Source organism: Jatropha curcas, chromosome 11 (genome assembly GCF_041381405.1).
Source record: "Jatropha curcas cultivar XTBG-Jc1 chromosome 11, XTBG_Jcur_1.0, whole genome shotgun sequence".
Taxonomy (NCBI): domain Eukaryota; kingdom Viridiplantae; phylum Streptophyta; class Magnoliopsida; order Malpighiales; family Euphorbiaceae; genus Jatropha; species Jatropha curcas.
The window spans coordinates 22,815,712-22,840,635 of NC_143161.1; the positions used below are offsets into that span (position 1 = coordinate 22,815,712).

Here is a 24,924-nt window from a genome sequence, read left to right on the forward strand (position 1 = left end):
TCTATTGGTTATCTGTTATTTGGCGTTGTTGGTTCAAAATTAAATTGCAAGAACAACCATCAGATTAGCAAGATTTTATTGGTATTATAATTGGATTCGAGAAAATCAAGCATAAGGGACATTGCACTACTAAGTTCGAATGACTCTTACATAATATTTAATGATCATATACTACATAATGTTCTACATATTATTTATGATTTTTACCCTTCTTATAATTGTAAATTCCAAACAAAATGGGTTAGTATCCGAACCAAAATGACAATTAAGTTGAAGATATTAGTAGATAAGAGGAACAAAGTAATATTTGTAATCAAAAAAAAAAAAAAAAAAAAAAAGACAATACATATTGAAACCATCATAATACCAATGTATAAACAACAACCAAAATGATGTCCAAAGAAGAGTTTGGTTGTTCATATCCTAGAAGCACATATGTGGTTTTTATGTTTTTAATTATATATACATTTTTGGAATTAAATAAGATATTATTGAAAAGATCACATTACAATATCTCTAGGATATGATATTCCACAAATATTATGGAAAATTAAACTAATAAGGCCTTGAGGAGGCTGCTGGAAAAAGTGAAAGCCGATAGCTAAAGTTGCACCAAAATGAGCAAGCCAATCAGCAGCATTGTTACACTCTTTATAGATGTGAGAAACTATAATAGTCTAATCCCGAGATAACAAATCCTTGATGTTCCATGAACGGTTGGCCACATAAAGTGGAGGGGCATTATCTTTAGCAACCAAAGCCACTACTTGTGAATTATCAACTTCAACTATAAGCTTACTGATGTTGTTATCCCATTCCAAAGAAAGACCAAGGAAAAGTGTCCATAATTCTGCAGCTAGGATCGAGCACTAACCCAAATTTGCTGCATAGCCTGTAACCCAGTTCCCTGTACACCCTCTAATTAATCCACCTGCTGAAGCAAGAGCAGAAGCCTGTATAAGTGACCTATCGCAGCTGAGTTTATGCCCCTCCTCACCTGGCGGGCTCCATCCCAACATCCTTTCTTCCCTTGCTGGCTTCCTGGAGTTCCCATTATTAGTAAGATGCACTACTTTGTAACATTCATAAATAAGAAATGCCAACAAAGGATAGAGAATACTTGGAAAATATTTTTCTGGAGCAGCTATATGGTTTCACTTATAAACTAAAGAAATAAAACTAAATATTTTCTACAAAATGTATGGTTAAAAATACATTCAATTTCATCAAAATTTTTAATTTCGTTGATTTGTTCCCGGCAACGTCAAGAAGCCTCCCGTGAATACCGAGGAGAAATATACCTGCAAACAAAGGCACTACCAGCTGTATATATGCGCGTGGATAACATACTTCTCTCTCGGTTATATATTTGTTGTAACCGCCACAGGTGCATGGCTGAGAAGAAATTTTACTTGAATATCCTTTCTTTCATTATTACTACTTTAAACGCAACAAAAACTCATGGGTTTTGAAATTGTACTAAATTTTCTTGACCTTTCTATTTATTAAGTCCAATTATAATTTTGGTTACGTTAAAAATTGGGCTAAAGTCGATTTTTAGATTTTAACGTAGCTCAGTCAAGCCCATTTATAGAGTGTTGACATCTTTTTTTCTACCGAAAATAATTATTTTTTAAATCGAATTAGGTTTGGAAATCAAATCCAATTGATGGATTTGATAAATATCTGTTTGATTTAGGTAAAAAATAATTATTTTATAATAATTGATTCAGAAATTAAAAATAAAAAATAATTAAAATTAATGGGATTTGATTGGGTTCCTTTTCTATTTTTTTATTTTTTAAAGTTTGCTCTTGAACAGCCGACTTAAAGTGTAGGAAAACACTTTATTTAAGCATTCAAATTACGGTATCCCGACGTCCTTTAATGCTGCAGTGATTCCCAATTTCAAGCAGATAAAACCTTCAGGTTCTCCATTGTCAAAAGAAAAAGAAAAAGAAAAAGAGCCCTAGTGTTCCCTGTTTACTATTAGCGTATGTCACATGCTTGTTAACATATTTCATGAGTGGCGCAAAATATTTATTTGTATGTATATGGTGTTGTTGTCAGGCGCAAAATGAGGAAGAAAGTTGATGATCGCATTAGGACTTTGATTGAAAATGGAGTGAAGGCTAGGCATCGGTCTATGTTCGTTATTATTGGCGACAAGTCCCGTGACCAGGTTTATTTTGACTTCCTTTTGTTTTCTTTGCTTTGAAACATTCTTTTCCACTTTATTTAATTCTTTTTTGTTTTTTTATTGCAGATAGTCAATCTCCACTACATGTTGAGCAAGGCTGTCATCAAAGCCAGACCCAATGTTTTGTGGTGCTACAAGGAAAAATTGGAACTTAGCAGGTTTTTTTAATTTTATATTTTTTTGGATCGTTGGGTGTACTTATTTTAAATTTTTGCATTTTTTGTTTGGATGTATTAGTTAATATGGTTGTGAAGAAGTTTTTTTTTGGCTTAAATATCTTTATTTGATCATATGATGCTTGTGTGATTCAGCCACAAGAAAAAACGTGCAAAGCAGGTTAAGCAGCTAATGCAAAGGGGACTCCTTGATGCTGAAAAGGCTGATCCTTTTTCTTTGTTTGTTGAAAGTGGAGTAGTTTCTTATTGCTTATATAGGGATTCGGAAAGAATACTTGGGAATACATATGGCATGTGTATTTTGCAGGTCAATTTCATTATCTTTTCTTGAAATAAAATTTTCCGCTGTTAATCTGTTGGTGATGTTTCATTTGCTTGCCGTTATGTAGGATTTTGAAGCATTGACACCAAATATTCTTGCAAGAACTATTGAAACTGTAGAAGGTGGTGGTTTGGTGGTTTTGCTTATTCGTTCGCTCTCTTCACTTACCAGTCTGTGCACGATGGTCATGGTTTGTTGATTGTTCCTCCTCTTAGTTAATTCGTGTTCTAAATGAGTGAAAGCATGTCTTTCAGAACTACTTGATAATAGTGACATAAATTTGGGATGACTATGATTAAACGTACATAAATTTGAGCCATTTGATAGTTTTATAGTTCAGGAGTTTATGAGTGGTTTCAAAAATAAGAATTCGGAGATTAATCTCAGCAGTGATAACTGTTAATTTTTATGATCTCAGAAGTTATGAGAAAGCACATAACTTCGGAGAGTTATGGTATTCATGACTCTGAATTTGTAATTATTAAAGTCAAAATGGCCATATAGGCAGAAGTTTTTTTGCCATTCTTTGTTTTTATTCAAGTAATGGATAAGCTTGCCAATTTCTGGTGTTTTCCAACTATTCTTGTTCTTGTAAAGTCAATGGTATATTATCTTTGGTTTTGGCGGGGAAACTTATATTTGTTAATAATGGTTGGTTCTGCCCATTTATTTATTTCAGACGAGTGGGGCTAGTGGAGCACAATATACTAGGATTAGCATCAAAATTTCATGGTTGAACACATCTTTTGAGGTTGAATCTTTCTGTTGGGATTTAAGTGAAGGAAACATGTTCTATGGTAACCTTACTTTTCATTGGAGTTGAGGTTCCCTTCAGAGTGATCTTTTTATTTTTTTTTGCTTGGAAAAAGTACAAGAATTTTATTCACTGAACCTCTAGAGTTGGCAAAATATTTATTGAACTGCTTTTCCCTACAAGGACTAATGAATCTGTGAAGAACCTATTATTCTTTTGTGATTATATAGACAGTTGGCATATTCAGTTTTAAATATTTCTCAGGGAGATTGGGTTTAGAAGGGTAGGTACATATCCCTCAAAAGAAAGAAGATCATCATTTTGATCCTTCACTGTTTTTTTAGTTTTTGTGACTAGAGAAGTTAGCCTTTCAACAAGGAGTAACAATATCTGCCATTGTCATTCTTACAATTGGGCAATATTTTGTAGAGTTGCCTTTTTGTAAATTTTTCTTTTGTATGTCGTGGACAACTAGGACCTACTCCTTTATTCATAAGAAATAAATAAATTATTTACCTATATCAATATATAGACATTTAATACATGTTCTCTGGTGATCTGCTCAGGATATTCATGAAAGGTTTAGAACAGAGTCACATTCTGAAATAGTTTCTCGGTTCAACGAACGGTTTCTGCTGTCTCTTGCATCATGCAAGGCATGCTTGGTCATGGATGATGAGCTTAACATTCTACCTATCTCATCGCATGCAAAGTCCGCCATTAGGTCATCCGATTCTGAGGTAATTTCTTTTCTTCATTTTCTGCCTGAAAAAAGGATCTTGTTATGTGCTTGCAAGAGCCCAAGATCTATGTGCATTGTAAGCGCGCTAGTATGGTGGATTTTTCATGTATAAATTAAAGTCTGATGCTCTTGTTTTCATGGACTTGTTTATTTTACACTTCCTTTATTCCATTAAAAGGGTTATGGTTCCATGGGAATGCAAGAAGAATCGAGAATTTTAAAGGAACAACTTCATGGTGTTTTGCCAATAGGTCCTTTACTTGGAATATGTACAACATTTGATCAGGTTAGTCTGATATTCTCTGCATGTTCAAAATCCTTGCGAGTTTCAAGGCTGCTGTATTCTTTTTGTGTATTTTAGGGAAAAGCTATTTCAACTCTTGTTGATGCCATTTTGGACAAGGCAATTCAAAGAACCATTACACTGACTGCTTCTCGTGGACGGGGTAAATCTGCGGCTCTGGGTTTGGCAATTGCAGGAGCTGTAGCTGCAGGGTGAGCCATCAGACACTTCAAGAGTTCGTTTTATTAATCTGTATACTGTCTATGTTTGTTTTTCGTTTGTGCTGAAGAAGCATAAGTTTGTGCAGGTACTCGCGTATATTTGTTACTGCCCCTTCCCCAGAAAACTTGATATCACTGTTTGAGTTTGTTTGTAGGGGACTCCATGCATTGAATTATGAGGTCTGTACCTCTCACTATTGACTCTAAATTTCCTAGTGCTTGGCCATGCTTCTAATTTTCTATTGTGCTGACAACTAGACATGCATTCTAGCACACATGTATACACACAACAAAGACATTTTTTTTCCATGCCATGTTTTTTCTTTTCTGAATATATGGTTTCTTTTGTAATTGATTATTTCAAATTTTAATGTGTGGTTCTTTTACTGTCCTTCTAATGAAATATCTGGAGATCTTGCTTTACTTGCTAAATACTCCGTTGTGTTGCATTGCATTTAATATAACTGAACTATAATTATGAAATTTTGAATATATTTTCACCATTAATTCTAGCAAGTAAAAGAATTATTATATGCACTGAAATTATGAACTTTTGTTTCTTGTTATGAAAGTAAAACCGAGGAGATGCATTCTGAGATAAAATTCAGTCATATGAAATTACACCTGAAGATACTATCAATTTTAAATATAAATCATTTGTTCCAGTCGGACATGGAAAAGAAAAAAATTACGCATCACCCATATCCATTGGTATACACAATTTGTAGTGCTTCTTGGCAGTCTATTTTATCAAAGGCTTAAATGAACTCATTGATTCTTAACAAAGACAAAACTTATAGTCTGATTCATGTATTTGAAAAAGGTGATACGGGCATTTGAAATTTGGTTTTATTATATAAAGTTACCAATTATTTATTTAGAAATAAATGTAAAGGTTTTTTTTTTATTAATATATGGGTGTAAATGCTCATGAGCAATAGGAGTCATGAAGAAAACATAAAGGATCTAGGATGTTTTCAATGACCGTATCAATCACTCCTAGAATTTCAGCATTAAACAAAGTATCTGATTCATGTAATAACCTGGACTGTGTGCCCTTGACATTGGATATCAAATACTGTTAGATTCTGGTTGTTTAAAATCAACCTTATGGTGTAACACCATGGTATTTATAATTCGTATGTTATACATAATTGTCAATGACTTTCATGTCTTGCTTGATTTATCCCTTGCTTTTCATTGTTCCTTCCATCCCAACATGTTTGTCCATGTTTCCATTTTTAGGTGTCCCAAAATGTTTGACCAATTGACTTAAGAGAAATTTACTTTTCCTTCTATGCCATTCTTTATAACTAGTTTTAAATTCTAGGAATAACATTTAGTTTTAAAGGAGGACAATTTTGGAAAGTAAGAATATTTTGTATGATGTGGCACTATAATTATTGTGTTCCTTAAACTTTGTGTAAAAGTCAACAGGACAAATATTTTGGGATGGGAGTATCATCCATTCTTCTTTCTTTGTAGTCTCAATTAGTAATTTCTAGTGCTTTTTCTGCTTTTTCATGTTTTTGTCTTTTAGCAACAAGGGGCTAACAGTTTGTGGTTATTCTTCAGGAACATTTGCATTATGATCTGGAGAGAAGTACAAATCCTGAGTATAGAAAAGCAATTAGAAAAGTGTATATTTACAGGGAGCATAAACAAGTAGTTCAGGTAAACTTTTCTCTTGTCCTCAGAAGCATGTGGAATAACTGGTTAATATGAAGCTAGCGGAGATTAGGGGTGAGCAAATGGTTGGTTTGGTTCAAACCGAACTGAACAAGGCCAAAAAATACAAAACAAAAATTTTTTTATGACAGACCAAACCGAATGAAATTTGGCATCTGAACCAAACCGATTTGAACTGACCAGTCGGTTCGGCCAGTTTTCCTTGATTTTTTGCCATATTGTTTCGGTTTTAAGTCCAAGTGATGAATTTCTATGAAACCGACTCGAGCTGAACAACAAATTCAGTTCAAACCGAATAAACCGACAAACTGAACCTCCCTTGAATAGCTAACCGAAATGGGTCGGTTCAGTTTTCGGTTCGGTTTGGTTCAGTCAGTGGTTTTGCACACCCCTAGTGGAAATATTTAATATCTCTCTGTCTAATCACTCTTAACCTTTTATCTTTTTATTGGAGTATTTGACCATTGCTTGGTATTTGAACGCTGTGATCTTTACTACACTGAGGTTGTTATTTGAACTCTAGTGAATGATTGATAATGTCCTTGACATTTTATTCTGTTGGTAGATTAAGATAAAGTGACTGCAAGTATTTTGCATCATAGTTTGAATTTGTCTCCAATTTATTATGTGTTGTTTTGCTTCCTAATAAGCACTTTTAACAGTATATCCAGCCTCAAGATCATTTGAAGCTCTCCCAAGCTGAACTTCTGGTCATTGATGAAGCAGCAGCTATTCCATTGCCTGTTGTCAAATCATTGCTGGGGCAATATCTGGTCTTTATATCATCTACAGTGAATGGGTATGATGTGCTGCTGTTGCTCTTCCATTCCAATACATATAGCTGCATTGATTTTCAAGTATTAGTCTTCTGAAATTCTTTTTCATGGAAAATATATCCTCTATTTATCACTTCTGATAAAAGATGCCAATGCTTTTGTTCAGATATGAAGGCACAGGACGTTCATTGTCGTTGAAGCTTTTCAGTCATTTAGAAAAGCAAAGTCAAAATCTTGCATGTGGTGCTAGCTCTAGTCACTCTGGTAAAATTGAGATTCTGATTCATGTTAATTTTCAATCTATGAAATGTTGATTTGAGACTTTTTTAACAGAAAGCACTGATGCACTATTTGTTTAATAGCCAGAATCTGTTTCTTGTCAGGTTGCTCGATTGAAAGTTATTTAGATAATTCAGATTTATAGGGATAATGTGGCAAATGAGTTTATCTTAGAAAGAAATTTCATACGTATAGAGAGTGTTGACATTAACTTATAAAGGAAAGGGCAAAGCATACCTGGTACACAGGTCACTGGGTGACTTGGCATATGATCCAAGCCATCTCTGCACCTCCTTTTACACAAATTTCCCCATCTTTGGTTCTTGAAATTATCTTATATCCTTGGTTCTTGAGCTCCAATCATGAAAGGATCCCCTGCACCTCCCTTTACACAAATTTTCCCATCTTTACTGGCATTCTAAGATAGTGTAGCTTATTTTCAGCTCAAAACATTGAGATTTACTCATGCTGAGCTGGGTATTTAGAATCTGCAGTTCTGCATAATTTAGCAAGCATTCCATGCATATATGTCATAGCTTTACCTAGATAATCGGTCCCAATTTGAAAGTAGGATCCTTTATGAAGATTTTAGGACTGATTCCCATAGCTCAAATAGCTCAAATAGGACAACCTGCATTTATTAGACTAATTATATTATGAAGATTGCTCCAAAATAAACATGAAATTGGAGATATTTTACCATGCTCATTAGAAGTGGCTCGTGCTCCTGTCTTCTTTTATGAATAATGATGCTGAATTCCGCTCTTTTTTCAATGTGGGATTTCTTCTCTTTCTTAACAATGGGGAACTTAAGTGATTCTTGGAAAAGTAAGAAGTTGCATCAAATAACCTTTTACTCGCAGGCAACCTATTCCATAAGATTGAATTGAAGGAGCCCATCAGATATGCATCTGAGGATCCTATAGAGTCTTGGCTTAATGGTTTACTGTGCTTGGACACTACGAATTTGGTGCCTCCTATCAGCAGGTTTTCTTACTTTTTCTTGAGAAGCTTTAAGTGTTGAATATGTTATCCTGTTTTCCTTCTGTCCTGAATGTCAGTTCTTTCTCTTCGACTGCCAGGTTCCCTCATCCCACAGAATGCAATTTGTATTATGTAAATCGAGACACTTTGTTCTCCTTCCACAAAGAAAGTGAAATGTTTCTACAGGTATTCAGAAGGTTGCAAAGCTATCTTTAGTTGAGTTTTTTAGTGTAAGGCTTCAGTTTTCTTGACTATCTACTTTTTTAATTTTATAAATTATTTTTTTACAGCGAATGGTGGCTCTTTATGTTTCTTCTCACTACAAAAACTCTCCTAATGACCTGCAACTAATGGCTGATGCTCCAGCACATCATCTCTTTGTACTTCTTGGTATGTTCTCAAGTCGAAATTATTATTGCAGCTTGGTAGACGTTAATTGAAGCAAGTCTTTGCAGGACCTGTTGATGAGACAAGAAATATTCTTCCAGACATTTTGTGTGTTATCCAAGTGAGTATCAGCAGTGATTTTCTTTTCTGGTTGAATTTTCATTATTGCATATGCATTTTTCTTATCCTTTTTCCTGAGTTATGGTCTTATGAGACACTGATGTTTTGCATGTTATGATCATATTAGTACACATTCCATGGTTGGGTATGTGGACATTTCATATCTCTGTTATTTACTGAACATATTATATGTAGTTTGCTGAGATTGATACATTATTAGTGGCAGAATGGATTTCTTATCTTTATGTCATGTTAGTATTGATGTGACCAACGCATACCTCAGTGGAAGTAAAGAGGGTTGGTTGTTACTAGCTTTAGGGGATTGAAGCAAGTGCCTATTGACCATTAATAGATGGCAAAAGGACGAAATTGCTAGCTGATGGTGAGAAAATAATAATTGTTATGATCACTAGAATGAGGTGTAATAGCAGAAATATGAGGATTTGGGACCAAGAATGAGGAGCAGAAAGTATGGTGATATCATGCTTGTAAATTTTATGATTGTTGATTTTGCTTTAAAAGCAAATATAATTTTTGGTCAACATATGAATTTCACTTCATATGGGAAAGTGAAAGGTGATTACAACAAAAAATTGATTTTTCTAACTTTCAATTTCTAAATTTATTTTCATTTGCTTCAAGGTTTAAAGGCTTCTTCGAGTTTGAATTGCTCTTGATATCGATGAACTATTATTTATTTTAAGCTTTTGCCTTCTACTTATTTTTCCCACTAGGATGTGAAAGTTTCACGGTGAAACTATGGACATGAATATTTGTTCTATTTTATTCACACAGGTGTGCCTTGAAGGTGAGATTTCACGTAAATCTGCATCGCAAAGCTTGCAAGTGGGGCGTCTGCCTTCTGGTGATCAAATTCCATGGAAGTTTTGTGAAGAGTTTGAGAATACAGATTTTCCAAACCTCTCGGGTGTTCGCATTGTCAGAATAGCAGTTCACCCCAGCGTTTTGGGGGTATTCTTCAGAGTCTCAGACCTCCAATCTTTATCACTTGCTGATAACGATCTTTCTAATACTTGTGTCTTTTTGGTTGGCTCACAGCATGGATATGGTTCAGTGGCTCTGGATCTTCTAACAAGGTACAATTGTATTCATGCTGTCATTTTGATGTGAAAAAGCGTAACAAATAAAAAAAAATCTTTTTTTTTTTTGCTGTTGGCTTTATTAATAAGAACTTGAATTTTTCTTGTGATTTGAGTTTATTGTTAGATCAAATGTTCATAGGTCTGTATAATACTGTGCACTTTTTATCCAGCCTTTGTAAAAGGCAATCTGAATGTCTCAAATGTCTTATGTTTTCTGCTTTACATCAGTGCTTTCTCTTTCATTTTTGTTTCCAAATTCCCCTTTTGGCATTAAAGGGGGATAATTTCTCAGTTCTCCCTTTTTTCCTGGGCAAGGAAGTCCATGAACCGGATAATACAAAGTATTTTAGACAAAAGTTCGTGATACAAATTTGTATAATTTCTTTCTAACATAAAATTCTAAACTATTTTGTTATACTCTAAGTGGCTTACTGTTCTTAATCAATAAATTGCTGTAAACAAAACTAAATGCTATGATGGCATCTAGTAAATTATTAATAGCATAATTTATAATGTTCCAAATCCTTTTGGAAGCCTAATTTTTCAGAAAATAAAGCTAACGTTTTTTAGTGTACTTATGTATCAGATCTAGGGGATGATATCTGTATAAATATTCGTAAATTAAAAACACTCAAGAAGACCAAAAGGAATGAGAATTTTAGATACATGAATACCTATTTATGAAAATGCTAGATGCATGCTTTATTTACTTGGAACTTTGTAAGCCTGAAAGTGGTGTGACAACTCGTAATGTTATACTAGGAGAAATTATCAAGCTGAACCAAGTTGCATCCCATAAAAGATTAAAAGATATCTCAGGTTCACTTGGAGTGCATCCTGAATCAAAATGACACTCGTACTTTCTTAGACTTCCTGATCATATAATTTCCTTTAGTACTCTTATCTGTCTATACAATGATCATAATTGCAGTGACAAAATGGTTGCTTAGAGTTAGCTGAGTAAGTGAGGCACATAGGTCCATAAAAGATCTGAAAAAAGATAAAGTTGTATAGTGAAGCTATTTTCCCTGTGACTTTTTTCTCTACCTTCCAGATCGATGAATTATGATTCACTTGCAATTTTAACACATTTTTAGTTTGAGCATACTTTTCTTGCTTGGCTGAGATTTTAGCGTCCTTCTCAGCCTTGCTTTTCAGTTCGCAATAGAAAACACAATAGTAGTACTCTTATTGAACTGTTTGCTTCACTATTAACGCAATCATGCATGTCAGAAAAATATTAATGCTCTTGATAAATTTCAGATACTATGAGGGGAAGTTGACTGCTATTGATGAGACAAATGTTGAAAACAATGGAAGAAGGCTTCACGAAAACATCATTCAAGCGGCAAATCAGGTGTGGTGATGAAGTTTGGTTTGCTTCATCATATTGCATAATCTGTTCTGTGCACTAGCACACTGGACACAAGTTCTGATGATTATACTTGCAGGCCTCATTGCTGGAAGAAACTATTGCACCTAGAGAAAACCTTCCACCTTTGTTGACACATCCTCGTGAAAGATTACCTGAGAGAGTCAATTACATTGGTGTTTCTTTTGGGCTTAACAAGGATCTTTTTCGCTTCTGGAAGAAACATAAATTTACTCCCTTTTACATTTGTGATAATCCAGTTAAGATATTTATGCAATTTGCATCATTTTCGCAGTTCAATTAATTTATCAAGTCTATAAATGTAACTTGATGAATTTCTTCTTTTGATGTGGTAGAATAACAGAACTGGTGAGCATAGTTGCATGATGTTGAAGCCATTGGAGACTGATGATATTGAACTCGATGGCTTATGTTCCCTTGACTTTCTTGCTCCATTCTATCAGTGTGAGCTTCTTTACAAATTTGTTACTGGGAAATTTCATTCTTTGAATTTGTTATATTTGACAAATCATTGCTATCCATAGGTTTCAAAAGAAAGTTTGTCAAACGTCTTCCTTTATGTTTTCGGGAGTTAGATTATAAACTTGCTATGAGGTAATATCATACATATTGAATTCTGTCATGAACATAAGAGTTTGCTTGTGTGACTAACTTTTCCAGTTTCTTTATAGCATTTTGGATCCAAAGATTGACTTCTCAGAAAATGAGACATCATTATGTTCAGAAAAAGAAGCTTCTATTGTGGTAAAATTGATTTGCTCTCCGGATGATGTGAAATTGCTGGACTCCTATGCCAACAATCGTAAAGATTATGGGAAGGTCAGATGTGAATCTCTATTATCGGATATTATATCAATAAGTTAAGCGATTAACCTTTTGCTGCATTTTTCTCATTTGTGGTATTGATGAGTATATGAATTGGCATAAAGAGTATACCATGGCACTTCTAAAATTCCTTGTCTACTCATTTCTCCTCTAATATAGTGCATTTAAGAAGTAAAGTTTGATGGATTCAAGGGTCAAGAGATCAAAATCGTGTGGTTTTCTAAAATTAATGTAATCATGCATGTCACGAATAGTGCCCACCATTTTTTGGTCCAGTAGTTGTACTACAGTTGAGGGTCACCCTTCTTGATCCATAATTAAGTACCCACCCTCATATGCCAGCAACCTAGCAGTATGACACTTGAGACTTCAAGATAGAAAGAATCCTGAGTTCTTAACATTTTCTTGCTCTGATATTTGCAAACTTACCATAATAAGGAAACACATATTGTTGGGGCCTTCGTAGTTCATAAGTCGCAAAGGTGCCATGGTGATTTGATAATTTATATACATCAAGAATTTTCTCTTTTCAAATTCTTTTAATAATTTATATATATCAAGAAATTTCTCCTCTGTTTTATGAACTGCTAGTTTCATTAAATTTATATATAGCTGCATGTTTACAGATATATGGACTAGAAATGGCCAAACCCTTAACTAACACCATTAGTTTTCTATTCTTGGCAGTCCCCTCCCCTTTAAGAATTTCTGTAAGTACCAATAGTGAAAAAAAAAGAAAAAACATTATGTTTAGGGTATTTCTCAACTGATTCACCATCAAATCAACAGGAAATCATCAAACGACAGCAGTTCACCACGTGTGTGCACACACAAAAAAAAATAAAAAAGCCTCCAATCCCTGCCAAAAAAGGAAAAATAAAAGAAAAGAAAAAAAAGAAAAGCCTATATTTTCTATGCGGTGCATATGAGGCATTTATACCCTCTGGTATTTCTTGAGCAGCCTTTACTTTATAGTAACATACATATATATCTATTTACTTTGTCACTAGCTATTCTTTTTAAGGATGTGCAGGGAAGTCATTAATTGAGATGAACATAATTTTTTAATAAAATGATTCAGGTCATGCATCTTCTGCCACTCTTTGCCTATTACTACTTTGATGAGAAGCTTCCAATTCAATTATCACATCTCCAAGCATCTCTTTTATTATGCATGGGCTTGCAGCTACAGAGTCTAACTGACATTCAGGTTTGATTATAGTATTCTGATCCCTTTGTGCCTTCTGAACAGCTTATATGATAATATATGTAGTTCTGCAGCTTCTGCTGGTTGTATGAAGTTCATTGTTTATGCCTTGTATTTATTATACGGTCTGATTTCTCTACTGCACTTTTGCTGTGCTCATGTGCTGGGAATCAGAAACAAATGAAGATAGAAAGAACGCAAGTCCTGCATCTGTTTCGCAAGGTTATGATGAAATTTTACAAGTATTTTTATGGTGTTCTAACCAATGAAATGGATATGAGATTACCTCGTGAAAGTAAGGTAAGCTGGAATACTATCTTTGTCGAATAAAAAAGCATAGTTTAAGCAAAAAATTATTATTTTGTTGGGTTCACTAATGAATCTAGGGTATTTAAGCTTATATTCTCACTAAGTAGGCAATGGTTTTGGCTATTTTAACCTTGCTGGGACCGCTTGCACTACATTTTGTTGGTCATCAAATTCTGAATTTAATGCTTCATTTGTTTAGCTTGTTCTTCTTTTTTCTTTTTTAGTTATTTTTAGGGTTACGTCTAGAGTAAGATTTAGATTGTTCTAAATCCTTTTGCACTTCTTCCACATCTTCCTAGGTTTACACAAATCTTTAATTTGTTGCTTCTTCACTGCCATCCATCATATATACCGTTGTACCATCTAAGCTAAACCTAGTTCAATCAGTCATCCCTTTTCCCTTTCATCGACAAAATTGCAAGTCTTATATACTATTTGTGTTCTAATTCTAATAAACCTTGGAATCTAGGGCGATTCTTCATTTTAACTCTTAACTTCTTATTAATATCAAGCTGGGTTTGCCTATTAAAGAATGCCATCTATAAATATCCTACTCCAGTTCTTTGAGGATCACTTGAATGTTGAATTCATTACACATTTACACCAAGCCAAGTGATTTACAGTTAGTTTACTGGATTGACAGGGATATAATGTAAAATAAGGAAAAGCACATTAAAGTGTAGAGAGGAGCCACTACTTTTATAAGCCCAGACAAACTCTCAGTGTTATGAATCCATTGCTGTTGACTCTTGAATATGAGTGAGGAGGAAGGAAGGGGGCAAACTAAGAAGCTGAGGCTGTGGAGATTTGAAGCACAGTGAGAGAGGATAGTGGAGTGGAGGTGAGGGTGGCAAGTGACTTGGGGAATGATAGCTTATTGGATCTGTGAAGCTAAGAAGACAACTATGCAATATGGAAATACATAATGTTTTATGGTTCAGTTTGTAGCATCAAAACCACGCCGAATTTTGGGGAAAAACCAAGCCTTGTGTGATTTGGATTGTTTTCTCGTTTAAATTGAATGGTGCTCACTCCCAGTATCAGATAGGACAAAGAGCTCGTATTTACTCTGTTTTTGAATTTTGAAAGCGACCCCTTTGCAGTGCTTCAGCCATCAACTTGAATAGACATCTTAACCCATTTCCACTTTTCGTTTGTCTTCCCTTTTGTTTTGCTTGAGGACATATATTCTCTCAAATAAGATTGAATTTAGGTTTTATTTTAAGTAGAGCTTCATATATTTTCCTTCCCTAAATGGTCCTACATTCAAAAGGATTTTTCACTTTCAAGACTGTATCTCATTTCAGCACGCACTTGCATGGCATTGTACATTCAGGAATTTTCTCTGTATTATTTCCCTACCGTTTCTGACATTGGGGTTATATTAATTGTTATGGAATTAGGTTGAGTTTCAGCCTCATAGTGTGTCAGTTGATGAAGATCTAAATGATGGTGCTAAGCAAGTGATGGTAAGCTTTTCAACTTTCTCAAATGAACTTTCCTACCATGTTAGTTGGAATCAAACTTTTATTATAAATGCAGGAGAAGATGAGAATAAAGAATATGGATTTGCTGAAGCCTGAATTATTGCAGCAATACTGTATTAATGATAAAGAAGCTGAATTTGAGCAAGCTCTGAAAAAATGCAGTACAATCTCTCCTAGTGGCGTTATTAGTGTGAAGGCCAACAGAAAGGCATCCGAGAAATGCAGAAGGCCTGAAAGAACTCGTAAAGGTCGAAAGAGAAAAATGATGTAGAGACTTTGCTCCTTAGAAACTGTCATGGAAGTGCATTTGACCTGAGATCAGAGGGAGGTTGTAATTAAAAGATTGAATTTAGGTTCTGGGGTTTTTTATTTAATTAGGATATGTTGATTGTATTTGCTTATAGCTTACCATTTTTCGCCCTAGTAGTGATATTTGCTACATTTTTATGTTTATTAAGAAAATTAAGAAAAACAGAGCAACCAGAGTATTTTGGCTGGTGACCGGTGGTAGGATCTGCGGACAAGTTAACTTCCAATAGTCCTGGTCAGCTAACTTTGAGGGGAAATCTTACGGTAGTCTTGAGGCTTACTCTAATTAGCATATCGATTTGTCATATTTACAACCAGAGTATTTTGAAGGCTTACAATAGTCTTCAAAAGATTTTATATAATATGCTTTAGTCCGTTACGGATTATATTATAGAATTATCTTTCAAAATTTGTACTTTGATCTAGAGATTGGCAGTGAAAATATTGAAGTAGTTTTTCGTGATGGATATGCTTTCATATGGGCAATTTGTGGGATCCAAAAACAAGAGAACGCTCTGCTATTAAAGAGTTAATGGCCTGTGATGAAACTTGCAATCAACTCTTGATATTAAGAAATCAAATTTAATTTCTACAAGTCATTTAATTAAAGACCGTTGCTTCACTGATTTAGTGCACTGATGATGAGTTGCACTAGCCATTGGCTAGTATTGGATATTGAAAGAAAAATAAAGGTGTAAACTAAAATGAAAGCTTATATACTTCATTCGGGGAAATTTTTCTTTTTGCAGATGGAAGAACTAGTGCCATTTTACGAAACAGGGAACCCGCCAACCAATCACCAGAACCCAGCTAAGTTCATGAATTCAGAAAGTTTGCTACTAATTAGACTGTCCACTTAAAGCTTTTGATTTTTGTTTTTCATGGGGATCATCTACCACCTGTGCATAGTACGAAATATTACAAATCTGAATTTTCTTAATAAAAGAAATAAAACCTCAGTAAGGCGAAGACGAAAGAGGTGGGATATACCTCTGGTGATAAAGTGTTGTACAAGTCAGTAACTTTCCCAAAAACATTCCTCAGCCTGGACCTTGCATTATCATCCTGCTTAACAATTGATAATTAACGTTCGCGCCTTTTTAATTTTCAGGTTTTTAGATTTTAGAATCCAAAATTGATGAGTACAGTCAGATATACCTGAAATAGGTCAACCTGATTTTGCAACACAGAGAGCAAACAGACTTGTTCATCATCCGACAATTCAATTCAATTGGCAATTTCCCAGTAAAATAACTCGAAGCGAGATCGCACATTAAGTCCGTGACTAGCTACAAAAAATGGATGGTAGACTTCAGTTAGATATCACTTATAGGAAGATGGCCATGTTTAGATGTTTCGCTTGTTTGAATTCATACATGTCCATAAACAGCATTCGAACTCTTTCCTAGAAGAGATGTTTCTTTTTTCCTTTTGGTAATTTGGTTATCCAAATCCCATTTATATCATCCATATGTAAGAATTGGATGATTAATATTTCAGTCTATGATTTATTTACCATCTCCAGTATTTACTTACTTCAAGTTTCTCCAGTTTCCCTGGAAACCTAATAAAATCATCAACTCTTTCTCGGTCTCTTCCTTGCCACAGTTTGTTCACACGAGGCAGTTTCTTGGCATGGATCATTCTAGAAAAGCTTTCAAGTAACCTGTATTTGTTGAAAATAATGGCAAAGCAAGCTTAAGAAAGATGGTAAATATAACTTTTCTCTTAATATTTTCATGGATACATCTGCTTACATGTCGGCTGGATAACACCAAGGTTGTAGGATTTTTAGTTAATTCCTACTACAAGAACAAACAACAACTTTATCTAGACATAATTTTTTGAAACAAATGTTAATCCTCTAACAAAAAAACTAAAACATGAATATTTGAATAACTACAAAATGTTTAGCTTAGAATATATATAATAAACTGCCAAGTAGCATAAGACATCTCACAGATTCAACAGTATATTAGAACAGCAACTTTCTGAATTCTCAATCGACTTCAACGACAAATTAATTTAACATTAAAGGGAGTTCCCAGTACTGACCTTAGGGCAACCTCATGATCCAAGGTGCGCAAATGTAAAGACAGTTGTCTTACGAATATGATCCTGGAATCTGAGACATTTTAACTACTAATCAGTTTTCAATTGTTCTGAAGTAAGGAAGGAAGATAACATAAAGAAATTTTGGATAGAATAAGACTTACTCTCTGCAAGGTTAGGGACAGAGCAATTCTCGTCATTTCCAGAAATCTCCAGTTCATAATCATTCAATGGTTTAAACATCACAGGTGAATATATTTCCCCCTGATACATCACAGGTGAAAATATAAAAATATTGTTGTGAGAAGTTGATTATAATAGTAACAAGAGATCAATTTCTCTCTGATTTTCAATCATTTTTTTTTTTCTTTTGGTTGGGGGGGGGGGGGGTGTTATGGGGGCTTACACACATTTGCTTCGATATAATATTTAGGTAAAACTCTTCCAACAGTTTCTATTCTTGTCTTGTTTTTGGGTTGAAGAAAAACCAGTGTTGAAACACAAAAATCTTGAACAGGCTTATTTTTAAGATTCAAGTATATCAATACCTTAAGGTTCATTACAAACAACAAAAAGAAACTGTATCCTTCCCAGCGAGTAACAGCATTAACAGTCAAGTCGATGTAGGCCCCTAGATAATGTAACTTTATCCATTTCTTCCTTGGACTGATAAGTGGATCCTAAAAAGATCAGTTAAAATTTTGATTAAGCAATTACATCTTAAATTGGAGAAATCAGATTATAGGGCTATATTGGAAAGGAGTTTAAAGGAATAACCAATTCTATGGAATTTGTGGCTGCTGTTCCACCATAAAATCTTCAACAAAGAAAACCATGTATCAGGAGACCGATAATTAAATGAAATGACAGAATCGATTTTCAGAATAGGGATACATGGCAATATAATTATTCTCTTTGCAGATGATGTCAGCAATGAGTTCATAAGCTCCTCAGTGCATAACCGTAAACTAAACTAAGTGCTAGTGCAAGGATTATGTAAATTAAGTTGTGTAACCTGTCCCTGTTTGATTAATTCTTTAATTGAAAACAAGTAGATGGTTTGCAAATGCACATTCAAGTTGAATTTCGAAAACTATTGGTGAAATATATGAAATATGCTCGTAGTAAGATATATTTCAAATATACAAATATACACAGTCTTATCCTATATTATATATGGATGCCACTATCAGATCATTATTTTCATGTATTCATTGACCTGTATTATGAGATCAACTTCATTTCAAACGGCAAATGAATTGATGTGGAAGCGAAATAAATATATTTATTACCTTGTCAACATATCCAATGATGACGAGCCATATCCATCCTGAATATATATTATTAGAATGAAAAGGTCAAGTTACATGCCAAACTTTTGTTGGATTCTAAACCTTTGAGCCAAGCACAGGGATTACCTCTGCTGCAAACAGATGCACAATTTGAGCACCCACAAGGTTCTTAGACTTCAATCGAGGAAAATATGCAAATGTTTGGGCTATGGACTCCCCAACATTCTCGTTTTCTTGAATAGAATCAGGAATTGGTCCCTCAAGGTATACCTGGACAAGATGATAGTCAGTAACAAATAAAATGGCCACGATATATCATATACGAAGATAGAAACAAACAGTAACATACTTCAAGATAAGGATCCAGATATACAGAAATTTCAACAATATTAATACATAATTAACTAACCAATCAGATGTTGTTTGATTGGAGGTGGGGCGGTTTAAGTGCTCTCCTCCATAAATATTATTATTTAATTTGATGAATATTGTTTAAAGGGACGAAGGAGATAATAACGAAGATCATTGTGAACTACAATCCGAAAGAGAAATTTTAAGAAATGGTATAGCATGTGAAGATGTCTAATTAAGTAAGCCTTTCACCTCCATTATCCACCATGAGAGAAATTTCTAGTTCTCTAAAGCAACAATCCATAATATGACAAAATTCAGATCTTCTGTCGAGGGCTTTATTTATCCCAATATATTAATTGGATCAACACATAAAGTTCGTTTAATATGACTGTCACTGAAATTATTTATTGCATCTCTTACTCTAAAATTCCTTATATGGTTCTATTACTTGCTTATAACCTGGCCAAATGCTAGCTAGATGTTAGTAATTAATTAACATGTACAATGCAGGGATAATTGGCCTCCTTAATTGCCAGCATGTCAAATTTATTGCAGAACGTGAATTCGTTAATAGGCATATATGAAACAACCTTGGCTCAAACATATATAATTCCTCAAAAGTAAAGTACTGAATGGCTTATTAGATCTAAGACAAACCTGAACGGCACAGTATAGAGTAGGGTGAGTAGGGTCATCGAGTCTGACCCAAGACTGAATCGGATCTAGCCAAAGAAAAGTATATAGGCCTCAAAAAATTATCAAACTAATCACCAAGAATAATGCAATCTAAGCTCAGGCCACCCTACGTCTAATTAAACCATCCTTTGGAGCAAAGACTATAGTAAGGATAATAATAACTCACCAGTTAACACGTAAAGGCATTGCCTGGGATCGGTTGAAATTGACCTCAACTGGCCTTCTTTGAGCATGTTGTTGCTAATCTTAGCCAGCGACTTTTTGCCAATCCAGAATGGAGGACGAGTGGGAGAGACAACAGAAAATTTCAGTTTCAATAACATAAGCAAAATTAAAAATAGTGAAACGCAAAATAAACAGTTCATGAGCATGCATATAATATAGATGCTCATCTAAAGCTAAAAGGTCATTTTGAAAGAAATCCAAATAGAACCAATTACCAACTATAAATAACAAAAAAATAAATAAAATTAGAGCTCAAGCACAAATCGATGAACCAGATTTATAAAGCCAATAGATCAGCTTACCAGACAGAGGCTTCTGTTGAGATTTTCGTCTATGAACAACTTAGAGATGTCAACTTCATACAGACAAGGTCTGAATTCACAAGGAACAACAGAGGCATTTATAACCAAGGAAACAGAGAAACCAAAATCCTCGGAAAATTAACCCAAAAGCAAATCGATTCAAAAGTAGTACCTTAATTACAAATTGGCTAAAGAGGTAGTTTAATGCCAAAACGAATGTTTCATAGACAGCTATACAGAATCTCAACATAAAAAATAATTTCTATCGACATCTCTCTATCTTTGCATGCTTCTATCAATGGCGATTCGAGAAAATACAACATAACCTTGTATATTGCTTCAACTTTAAGATTACAGCGTATAAGTGAAAAAATGGATCATCTGACGCAAAAAAAATAAAAAAAAACTGGAAAACAAACAAACGCAAAAAAACAGAGCAGTCCGTGGATCAAAATGAAAAGAACGAACGTACTGATCAGGAACAAGAATAGGAACAGCAACGTCAGGTTCCGCCATTTTCTTCTGTTGAAAGAAGAATGAACACACCAACAATAAAATGAATCAAGGATGAGCATGAAAAAATTTTGATGCTCAAAACCGAAGGAGTTGAAGCTTGGAATAATTACCTTGAGAAACAAGGCTCTACTGAGAGTGAGTGACGAGAAGTTCTGGCACTGCACAGTGCACACGAAGGTGGCAGGCCTTTTATACACGGAGGCAGTGTATGATTGGCAAAAGTTCATGAGCCGCGTGGAGAGCAAAAGTACTACCATGCAACAGAATCACTGCTACAGGTACATGGTTCAAAGAAATTTACTCATACACCCTTTCTTACTTCGATAGAATAACGCAATAAATTTATAGGAGTCATATTTGACACAGAAAGTCAATTTGCACCTCAACTTATTTGCAATATTCAATTTGTACAAAAATCAATTTTTTTAATTACCACCCAACTTCATAAAAGATGAGCAAAATCCCCCAATTTTTGGCCAAAACAATAAAATAATAATTTTTATAATTTTAATTAATAAAAAACCATTTAATTAAAAAATATTCAAAAAATTTGTTTAAAAAAACATTACATTTCAAATTGTCATTTTTTATACCATTCTTATTATAAAATAATATAAAATTAGAGGAAAGAAAGATAAATAATAGAAAGTAAAATATGGGAGACTATGTATTTATTATTGATGAAAAGCCACATATATATAGTTATATAAGTGGAACCCTAATGAAGTCCTACATAAATCAGAAATATAAAGTTTGCAATAATTAAGAATATAGACTTTTAGCCCATATAGGACAGCCACTTATTTTATAACACTCCCATTGGATGTCCATTCTTCAAAAGAATATGCCTCGTTAAAACCTTACTAAAAAAACCCTGTGAGAAAAAAAATTTTAGTGAATGAAAAAGAGTACATTATTCTTTTCTTAAATACGCGTTGAATACTGCCTCATTAAAAACTTTTATCAGGAAAACCTAGTGGGAAAAAACGTTGGTTAAAAGGAAAAAGAATACAGTGCATATTTACTCCCTCTCATGAAAATAAAACTTGAGATATTTGAGTTTATCTAATCCAACTTTGTGTATCGATTCTTCAAAACTCGTAGTAGAAAGCGCTTTAATGGCAAATCAATAATATTGTCGCTTGAGTAGTTAAACTTCAATATCACCATTCTTTTGTAGATCATGAGCAAAGAATAATTTTTGTAAAAAATATGCTCTTCTTGTTTCCTTTAATATATTATTCCTTCAAGGAAGATGAGTGTACTAAATATTATCTCCATGTAATATTGTAGGAATTTTTCTCTTAAGAAGTAGATTGTACGTACTATGAATAAATACATTCTTGTCATTCTTCATGAGTTGCTAAAATTTTTGCATGGCTAAAAGAAGGAATAGAAATACTTCATCCCTTGAATGCTATGAAATAATTGTATCTCTATATGTAAATGAACGACTTGATTATGATCTAACATACTGTCGATTAGACAAGTAGCCTACATTTTCATCGGTAATCAAAATTGATTTTTACATGTTAATTATAATATAAACTCATATCTATTATCCCATAGAGATGTCAAAAAATATATGCTTTAACTTCATTCAATTTCTTCATCTTCAAGAAGAACTATATCTTGCAAATAAAATTTATAATATATCGAGTCATATGATTAGCAAGATTTATTAGCGCCTTCAAGACCAATAAGTTCTCATAATTTTCACAAAGTTGAAAACTGGTTCTTTTCTCATCAAGTAACCTCATAGTCATTCGAGTCCATAAATCCATTTTAATAACTTAGTCATATATGTGGATTCATAAACAAAGTTTCATTTATGAATTGTTAGATCTTCAGGTCGAGACAAAACTTTATATTCTCAATCTCTTTTATCTTAACTACTCCCTTGCGGAAGTTATAATCTTTGAAAGCTTTTCAGGAGTTCCAATAATGTCCATAAACCAAATAATGACAAATTCATATTTAAATCTCTTGATAAAAACTCATGAATATAATAATATCATTATAATATTCTTTCAACAAATATTTATTAATCAATAGATCATCTTACTCTTGATAGCATATAAAATAAGTATCAAAGTATAAAGGATGTGACTTTCAATAAAAGAATATTACAAATATAATATAATTATAAAATAATATAATATTTTATAAGCCATACATATCATTAAGGTGATTAAATCGTATTTATTGTGATTCCTTTAATCCACATAGAAATCTTGAATATATTTCACGGGTCTCGATTTGCTTGCTTAAGCATTTTTCAATATTTCATGAATATCATTTTCCAATAATCTATATAGAGCTCTATATGATTTGATTGAATAAATTTCTCGAGAATTTAATTTTATGTTTTAAGCAATTAAAATCCTTCAGAGATTTTCATATAGATATCTATATCAAGTTAGCATATAAAAAGGTAGTCATTAATTCATTAGACGCATTTATAATTTTCATAAATTGCCAGACTAATTAAATATCAAATTATAATTGTATCCACCACATGAGGATATTTATCCTCATAATCAATCCCAGTTCTTTGCGAAAAATATGTGCAACAAGTTTGCTTTATATCTCATAACCCCATTTCAATTTTGCACAAATACATATTTGTATTCTACTGGCTTGACATTTATTGATGCCCATATTAAAATTTTAAAATTAACTTTTCAAATAAATTTAAATGCCAAATGCATCGTTCTATTTTGGCCAATCAATTATATATCTATATTCTCCGATAGACTAAACTCAAGATCCTCATTATTTTTCACAATTTCATGCACTATATTATATAAATATTGTCGACATTTCTTTTATATTGGCTCTATCTTGTCCTGACATGACATAATTTATAAAGATCTTATAATTTTCATTCATTTCAGGTACCTAAATTTCTTCGAAAAACTTACTAGTCATGTCTAGGATCTCTTCTAGAATATACTTTTCTAGAACTTGACCAACTTGAATATTTGCTCCTTTTCTTTTTCTAGGATTTTTATCCTTGGAACCAATTGGTCTATCATACTTCAAGCATGCCTTAGACTCATTAATATAAGTAATTTGTCCTTCAAGGACTTCAATTATAATAGGAGCGATTTGCGGCTAGTATGTGAGATTTAATTATCTCCTTTTGGATCAGTAAATATATCGAACAACTAATTTGCAGTATTTTACAAATGAATTATCTTTTAAAATTTAAAATTCACATCGCCTTATATAAGGATCAAGATATAATAATGATAATTCTTTTCCACCTAATTTATTTTTCAAGCTGCTTATTTTCTCCCCCTAATGTCGAGATCCATAACAATTAGCAAATTTGGCATATATACATTTCTTATTTGAAAGTTCTAAATATTTAATCATAGATCATACCTGACATATATTTTCGACATCCTTTTGAGGATCCATCTTAGTGTGTTGTGGTGGAACAATTAGAACATATACCGCACATTTAAAAATTCTTCAATGGGAAATGTTTGGTTCCTGATCCAAAAATCAATTATAAAGGAGAGAACTTATAATAACTTATTGGCCTGATGCAATTAAATACTACTAAATTTAATAGTATGTCCCTCTAAAAAATAGAAAGATTCGTTCTCGTAATAATTGTCTTGCAATTAATTGCAATTATTTATAAATGATTCTTCTAAATCATTTTTTAGCATAAATAAAAACAACAGGTTGCCCTAAGTTATTTAAATTAACACATGTCATAATAATTAAAGGCTGATGTGTAAATTCACCATCATTCTGAAGATAAATTATCTTAATAGCATAATCTGGAAGTTGTATTCTTAATCAAATTGTTTGTGCAAATAATCATACAAACTTCAGGTTGCAAGTTAATAATAATCATATAACTATATTTTGGATGCATCCGCAAAATATTTAAATAATCCACAT

The 24,924-nt window shown here is 33.3% G+C and overlaps 2 protein-coding genes and 1 non-coding gene across 5 annotated transcripts; 1 reads left to right on the forward strand and 2 right to left on the reverse strand.

Moving 5' to 3' along the window:
• Positions 1-1,838: 1,838 nt before the first annotated feature.
• LOC105641395 (RNA cytidine acetyltransferase 1) lies at positions 1,839-15,962 on the forward strand. Of its 3 annotated transcripts, none has more exons than XM_089716680.1 (27): positions 1,839-1,929; positions 2,071-2,182; positions 2,267-2,358; positions 2,512-2,683; positions 2,766-2,888; positions 4,019-4,192; positions 4,373-4,480; positions 4,556-4,689; positions 4,785-4,878; positions 6,274-6,372; positions 7,050-7,186; positions 7,330-7,427; positions 8,306-8,429; positions 8,525-8,612; positions 8,717-8,816; positions 8,882-8,934; positions 9,729-9,905; positions 9,993-10,030; positions 11,300-11,393; positions 11,488-11,667; positions 11,765-11,873; positions 11,954-12,023; positions 12,101-12,248; positions 13,336-13,464; positions 13,636-13,761; positions 15,174-15,239; positions 15,313-15,962. In XM_089716680.1, the coding sequence occupies exons 2-27, from the start codon at positions 2,078-2,080 to the stop codon at positions 15,526-15,528; spliced, it is 3,054 nt and encodes a 1,017-aa protein (XP_089572806.1). In that variant the 5' UTR covers positions 1,839-1,929; positions 2,071-2,077; the 3' UTR covers positions 15,529-15,962. The 3 variants fall into 3 exon arrangements, with proteins under 3 accessions (XP_089572806.1, XP_089572807.1, XP_089572805.1); XM_089716679.1 differs by having other exon boundaries at positions 1,874-1,994; XM_089716681.1 differs by lacking the exons at positions 15,174-15,239; positions 15,313-15,962 and adding an exon at positions 14,414-15,167 and having other exon boundaries at positions 1,872-1,994.
• Positions 15,963-16,183: 221 nt separating this feature from the next.
• LOC110010314 (uncharacterized) lies at positions 16,184-19,169 on the reverse strand. The gene is made up of 10 exons (XR_016318946.1): positions 19,037-19,169; positions 18,911-18,948; positions 18,396-18,435; positions 18,167-18,298; positions 17,783-17,882; positions 17,622-17,691; positions 17,103-17,232; positions 16,725-16,855; positions 16,557-16,631; positions 16,184-16,465 (listed from the first exon to the last, which is right to left on the reverse strand). It is a non-coding gene; the product is annotated as an uncharacterized LOC110010314 (transcript).
• On the reverse strand, positions 19,007-21,147 carry LOC149492756 (uncharacterized). Its single transcript, XM_089715941.1, has 5 exons — positions 20,960-21,147; positions 20,488-20,557; positions 20,127-20,217; positions 19,922-19,986; positions 19,007-19,180 (listed from the first exon to the last, which is right to left on the reverse strand). Exons 1-5 carry the CDS (start codon positions 21,001-21,003, stop codon positions 19,007-19,009), a joined length of 444 nt encoding a protein of 147 aa, XP_089572067.1. The 5' UTR covers positions 21,004-21,147.
• Positions 21,148-24,924: the final 3,777 nt, after the last annotated feature.